This window comes from Crocodylus porosus, unplaced genomic scaffold (genome assembly GCF_001723895.1).
Source record: "Crocodylus porosus isolate Cpor-Errol unplaced genomic scaffold, CroPor_comp1, whole genome shotgun sequence".
In the NCBI taxonomy this organism is placed as follows: Eukaryota; Metazoa; Chordata; order Crocodylia; family Crocodylidae; genus Crocodylus; species Crocodylus porosus.
The window spans coordinates 19,455,094-19,462,381 of NW_017728947.1; the positions used below are offsets into that span (position 1 = coordinate 19,455,094).

Genomic DNA, 7,288 nt, shown 5'->3' on the forward strand with positions numbered 1-7,288 from the left:
CTGCCTCATGGAATCTGGACTCTCAAATTAGGTGCCTAGAGAAGAGTAAGGTGCCTAAGAACAGGAGACCCAGAAACCAACATGCTGGACAATGAACTGCCCATGTTACCTAGAAGGAAATGAAGGAGAAACCTTCACTAAGTCTTGACTAAAGGGATTAGGTGCCTACCTATGGGCTGAGGGAAGTGTCTCTCTCCTCAGGATTTAAAGCTGACACCCCTCTGCTGGAATGACTACCTGAGACCTTTCTTTAAAAAACAAAGATAATGTCCTTTAATTCAAGAGTGATAAGACCAACCATTAGAGTGAGTGTTCAGTCTCTCTCTTCTTGAAGCTCGTCTACTTTGCTGTAATTAAAGTGTGGTCCCCACCCCTGGAGCATGTGTAAAAGTGCCCTAGGTGACCATATAACTCAGAGGTAAAGGCACTCATCTGAAAGGTGGGGAGAGAGATCCTATTTACTGTTTTAATGGAGATTCCAGGCAAAGTGGAATAGATGTCACTGGGCTGAAACTCTAAAGAACTGGGGTCTGTTCCTTGCTGTGCTACAAGCAACTTCTGACTTATCCTCTGTGCCATTACTACTCTTCTGTAAAACACAGATAATATTGCTCTCAAAGGCAGTATGCTCAAAAGACCTAGTTGTCATGGGTGACTTAAATTACCCAGACATCTGCTGAGAGCAGTTGGCCAGGTCTGCCTGTTCACGTAGGTCCTTAACCTGCATACAGGACCTGCATCTAACACAGGAGGTATGCAGTCCCACTAGGGGAGATGCCTTACTTGACTTGGTCCTGGCCACAAGGGAGGACTTGGTGGGGGATCTACAGGAACAAGGTAACCTAGGTGACAGTGACCACCAGTTGATAAGGTGGGAAAGACAACTAGTAGGGCAGTAGTTCTAGACTTCCGGAAGACCAACTTCAATGAGCTCAGGAGATTGGTTAGGGTGGGACTGAGGGGTAATCACATGTGTGAGATGGGAGTCCAAGAAGGGACCCCTCATGGGACTGATCCTACAGGCACAGAGGGACACCATCCTAATACATGGAAAGGGAGGCAAAAGAGCCAAAAAACCTTCTTAGCTGAGCAGGGAAATCCAGGAGAGCCTGCAGAGGAAAAAAGAGGCCTACAGGCTGTGGAAGCAGGGGGCAGCCACCAAGGAGGAGTATACCTGCTTGGCTTGCACTTGCAGGGAAGCAGTGAGGAAGGCCAAAGCAGATACAGAACTCAAGTTGGCAACAAAGATTAAGGATACCAAAAAGTCCTTTTTTAAGTATGGAAGGAGCAAGAAGAAGGCACAGGGTAATATAGGGCCCCTACAGCATGGACTATGGCAACTCATAACTAATAGGATGGAAAAAGCAGAGCTCTTAAATAATTTCTTTGCTTCTGTTTTCCTGGATGTGGATACAAATACACCTCCCAATGAGCCTTTAGTTTGGAATGAGAGTAATACCAATCCACCAACAGTTGGCACTGACCTAGTGAAGAGGCACTTGGAAGGCTTGGATGTATTTAAGTTGGCAGGACCTGATGATCTTCACCCAGGGGTACTAAAGGAATTGGCGGATGACATAGCAAAACCACTGGTGGGACCGTTTGAGCACTCATGGCACTCGGGACAGGTCCCAGAGGACTGGAAAAGGGCCAATGTGGTCCCTATTTTCAAGAAGGGGAGAAAGGAGGACCCGGGTAATTATAGGCCAGTTAGCCTCACCTCTATTCTCGGCAAGACCTTAGAAAAAATCATAAAGGATTACATTTACAGGGGGCCAGTGGGTAACACAATGTTAAGGGGCCACCAGCATGGGTTTATAGCAAGCAGATCTGCTCATATATTATACAGATAAGCACCCTATAATAGCAGTATTCAGACAAATTAAATGATTAATAACTAATATGTAGCACTGATACAGGAAAGCATCCCTATTTAGGGTGGAGCTTAAACATCTGCTTAACCATACATACTTGCAGAGAGAAAGAGAAAAACAGGAATTAGATTTTCTTCATAATTTGGTTCTCAACAAGTTCTGAATGCTAATATGGCAATACGCTGTGCATTGGCAACATGTAGGGGGTGCACGTGGCTGCAGGTGCACCCCCTGGAAGTCCAGCCATGAAAAGGAAAGTGCCAGCAGAAGTGCACTTCTGATTTTGCCGCTGGCTTGGTGATTGACCGCTGGCTCCCTTGTGTCAATGATCTGGTGCCCCCCACAACTCGGGAGGCACCAGTTGCCCATGATGCTGTGAATATGCGTGCACTTCAGTCAGGTAATTTGTGGTTATCTTATATATTTCTGGTGTTCAAATTAATCAAAATTATGTTGGTGTCCTTGAATTCTTAATGGTACGTGATAAGTTAATACTGTCGATCATTTCAGTACTTAGGGGGCACGTCCAGATGTGTGTGGATATTTGGCTCTCTGGGGACAAGTAGTGGTGGTTCACTTTCCTCTGCCACTTCTTGAACCTGGGGAATGCCTGTCCCATGTGTGCTCTGGCACGCAGCAAGTTACCACAGGTGGGGAAGGGAAGCCAGGGGCCAGCCTAGTGCCCCAGCAGCCTTACCTGGGGTCCTGGGAGCCTCTTGGGGCTCCAACCACAGCAATTCTTCTACACAGAGCCTGGCTGGCAGTGGAGCATGGCTTTGGGAGGGCCAACTCCGTTTTTCAGCAGTGTGCACTGGCCAAGTGTGTGTTGCTCTGGGGTTTTTTTCGCCCTTTGTAGTCCTAACTCTGGCTTGACTACATCTGCATTTTTTTCCATGTCTATGGCTCATCTTGTTTCCCTTATGAAGCATCTATGCTCAGAGTGGGAAAACAGGCACAATAAAGGATAACAAATGTTATCCATGCCTGTTTCAATTATCTGTGGTTTTCCTGTAAGCAAAGTGCTTGGAGAAATGTAAAGAGGTTTTCACATGGCATTATAAATATTATGAATACCTCATAGGTAACACCACTGTCAGTGCCAGCGTCCCATGGTATCAGATCCTGAACAACTTTCTGAACCCAGCCGCAATCCTTGGTACAGAGGTCTTCAGCTGAGAGTCCAACATTCCAGTCAGGGCTGGGTCCCAGCATGGTAAGGAAGGACATGAGATGACGATGCCTGTCTACAGAAAACTCAGCAGAGGGAGCAGCTCTACTGCAAATAGGAAACAGGAAAACAACATTAGCTGTTGAAATAAAGTTTGTCATTTGTTCAGCTCTGAAACTTGTGCTTTAAAAACAGAAAGAGTTAGCACAAACGTGACAATATGCATCTGAAGACAAATAGAGAGATGGGACAGAGTGAGGGCATGACACAACTCTAGAACATTATATCTTTTTCAGCAGTAAGCCTTCCTTTATGCATTATTTAATGATATAACTTTTACTGCATTCAAGGATGTGTAGAGTTTATGTTGTGTCTCAGGGTGTTAGAATGAAGAGCTGCATAAGTACCCTTTATTTCTTAACCCTGGAAAAAAGACTGTCAGGCAGGCTCTCATATACTGTAACAAACTATGAAATGTTTGACTGCCAGAATATTTTTATCCAGACAGAAGAACTATGAAACGTTTGGTTGTCAGGATGTTTTTATCCAGGCAGGTCTTACGGTTGCAGTTTAAAAAGTGCTTAAAAGCACAACTTTGTAAAGCAATCATTAGTTAGCTTTTAGTGCTTATGTAAGTAAGAGATTGATGATGCTGGTCAGGCCCAGAGAAGGCAGCCAGGCGTTATGCAATATTCTGCTGATGTACGTCAATGAAGATGTGCAAACACCCCTACTTGCCCGGTTCTTGCCAAAGATGTTCTTAAGGAGAAACTGTTAATCGCATTGAATGATGCAGGACTTGGTGATCTAGACCAATAATTATCAAATTCCTATTCCATGAGAAACAAATATAAACTGAGACCACCATCTACATATGTGCATCTAAAGCATTAACTCATTGTGCCACCTTTCCCAAAACAACTTCTTGGTTGCTTTAGATATAATTTTGCGCTTGCAACTAATCTAGATCTGACAGTTTGGCTCAGTCAAACTCTGAGTTCAATGGGAGTTTACCTCAATTGAAATATTCAGACCAAAGTACACTCAGTTTTTCCATCAATCCCAAACCAAAGCTATCTTTTTGCTATGGATTTTAAAAAGTTATTCATTTTTTCTCCAGAACTTGTTACTTTTGTTCACCCATATCCTCTGTGTTGTGGAGTTATGTTTGCAACATATATATACACTATACTTCTCCCCCAGTCTGTAGGAATTTATTTTTCTATAAGAGGTTGTGTCATTGAAAAAGAAAAAAAATGAATTTATATATTTCCACTGATCCTTAGCATTGTTTACAGAACACCTAGCTTATTCAAAATGAGAAAAGCCCAAAAAACACATTGTATTTTTGGTGTACTTTGTATAAACATGGTTTAATTTCAAACTTGAGTTGACTAAGTTATGGTGTCCATGTCCGCCTTTGAAAGCAAATCATTCAAATAGGAGCCTTAACAGAAAGTTGCAATTCAAGAAATTTAATGATAAAAAGTTTGTTTTGGCTCTCCCTACCATAAAGCCCACAGCAACAGTCTTTATGGTAGTTTCAAACTGTTGACTGGATTGACTTAAATACCCTAGATAGACTGTGAAGACCTTGTTCATGCTGAGTAGAATTCCATGCTGACTACCCTAAGACAATTTGTGTAGTACAAATAAAAATTATAGTAAGGTACTATACGAAGCTTTGGTCACTTATTTGATTCAGCTGATATTCGGCCCCCGAAACTCCACATCTCCCCCCTCCTCCCGCTCAGTGACTGGTTCCTCCTGGGTCTGGCAGGGGCACCTGGGGTCCCCTCTGTGGCCAATCACCAAGCCGGGGTGGGGGGGCGATGCAGGGTGGTCCACCTGTCAGACGCTCCATCAGTCCCACCATCTCAGCATTCATGAGACATGCCTGGTACCTCGAGGTATGTAGAAAAAACATTTAAAACTGTGACTATGGCCAAATCACTGCTTCTCTGAATCAGCATTGAATTTTCCGATTTGGACTCAGCCGAATCGAATCGGGACAGTAATCTGAATCAACAAATTGAATCACTGTCCTCAATTTGGGCGGAATCCAAATCTGAATAAAATATGGTTCATTTTGCACACCCCTACTGTGTAGCATGAGTAAAAGTATCAAAATTGGTCTCTGAATAAAATATTTTTGATATACAATACCTCTGAGTTACATGCTGGTGCTCATAGACTGCCAATAGACTAAGATAACAAAAGGATGTTACTGGCATACAAAAATAGTTTCTGAGCATGCCCTATAGGCATTTTACAGTGAATACTGAGAAATAAACAGACTTTTGAGCAAATTAAGGTATTTGAATACATGGCCCTCAGATGGACGGTATGTACACACTGCATATGTAGATAGCAACAAAAGCTATTTCAGACATTTTGATGAAAAACTTATGTGGATTTAGTTATTAGTCTCTAACACCTTCAATCTCTTTATAAAAACAGCTGAGAAATTGCATGTATAGAAATTACAATGTAACGGTTGGTTATATAATTATTGTTCTTTTTTTTTTTTTAAGGAATACCATGATGCTAAATCTTTCTCTAACATATGCTGTGTACAATGAGAAACAAAGTCCTCAATACCTGAATGTCAGTGACCACAATATGATTCACAGAATTTAAGCTGGAGAAGAATCTGGTCCATAATATGTAAGAATATACCAAGACACAACTAAGCAATCTACCCTGATAGGTTATATTGCAGCTGAGCAAATGTTTTCTGAACGATCAGCTGCTGAGGGAAATCCTAGGTTTTAATTCTTGCTATCCCAAGGATTTGTTGCACAGGCTTGGGCAAATCACTGTAAATAATTCTGTTATCCACGGAATAACAGATTCACTTTCTATGCCTACTCTGGAGCATAAGTCTGTTGGGGTAAAGCGCCAAAAATGACTTTTAGGAAAGGGAAAGGGCCCAAGACAGCAACCCTGCATTTTCAGAATCTGTTGATCCAGTTACAATGTTAATTGCCAACATCAGCATCAATGGTTCAAACCAGTCTACTAGATCTGAAAACCAGACACTGGGAATCTTCAGTCCCTAAATTGAACTTTATAGATTAAATCTCTATATCTCTAAAAATAACTCATTAGCTTGTAAATTTTAAAAGTGTGTGATGCAGAATTAAGAAAACGCAGTATTTCAACTCTGCCATTAGTTAATCATGCATAGTGCTCATTCCTCTTATTCCACTTCCAAATTTTGTCAGGTATAATTGTAAATAGTAACAGAATATCCATGCAAAAATGGACCATATTTCCATAATACTGCTAAACCATTCAGTTTGTATGCAGTATTTCTTCAGCCTCTGTAATCCGGAAGATAAGGATCGCTGTTCTCGTGTATATCCACTTCCTAGATGCAAGTATAATGATAATGACTAGGGTGTGTATTTTATTTAAAAAATAGAATTAAAATGTCTAGCATCTGCAAGGATGAAGAACTCATAAAATTGAACCCAAGTCTTTCCACAGAGTTCTGCTAATATATCTGATTCCTCATCAAAAGTGTCTTCTGCTCATTCTGAACCTCCAGGGAGAAAATAGCATAACTCATTCAATATGTAGGTATACATAAGTTAGATGTCCCAAATGTTATTAAGGAAAAGACCCACAAAAGCCCTCTGGTTTTTCATCTTACAGACAGGTTCCTAATGCTTTTTTCATTCTAGTGTTAATGTCTGAAGTAGTAAGAAATCCACTACTTCCTTTGGATGACTGTACTACCTTTAAATAGATTTCACCAGTAGATGATCACCTTGGCTAGGGACAGACATTCAAAAAGCCTGAGCCTGAATTGATTCAATCTTTGCAGGTTAATCTAATCTGGCTAGGCTAAATCAGTTTGTAACTGTACAGACATCCCCGACATGCAGGCACATGCTTGCAGTGGCTCAGGCTAGAAGCAGCCTTCCCTTCCCTTCCACAGGACTGAATTGAGGGGGGCATGGCCAGGCCCAGCAGAATTAGGGAGGGGTTCCTCCCCTCTTTGATAACAGAGCATTTATCACCTCTGTTAGCAGCATTTATCACCCCATCAGAAATCCAACAACTTCTCTCATTAGTTCAAGCTTTTCTTCAATAAAGAATGTAGAAGTAATTGGCTTACTTGATTAGAAAAAACAGACAAAAACCAGAAATGCTGATACTGCTTAATTCAAATGTTCCAAGATAAGGAATCCGCATTCCTGCATTCCTTGGGTTATCTTGATATCTTGCCCTGTGTATT

At 41.6% G+C, this 7,288-nt stretch overlaps 1 protein-coding gene across 2 annotated transcripts in view; it reads right to left on the reverse strand.

Moving 5' to 3' along the window:
- The window catches only part of SPON1 (spondin 1), a 365,717-nt gene that overhangs the window by 22,870 nt on the left and 335,559 nt on the right, over window positions 1-7,288 (reverse strand). For both annotated transcript variants that reach the window (XM_019551432.1, XM_019551431.1), the window contains exon 8: window positions 2,949-3,150. In XM_019551432.1, coding sequence (XP_019406977.1) covers window positions 2,949-3,150 — 202 coding nt within the window. The remainder of the gene's footprint in view (window positions 1-2,948; window positions 3,151-7,288) is intronic.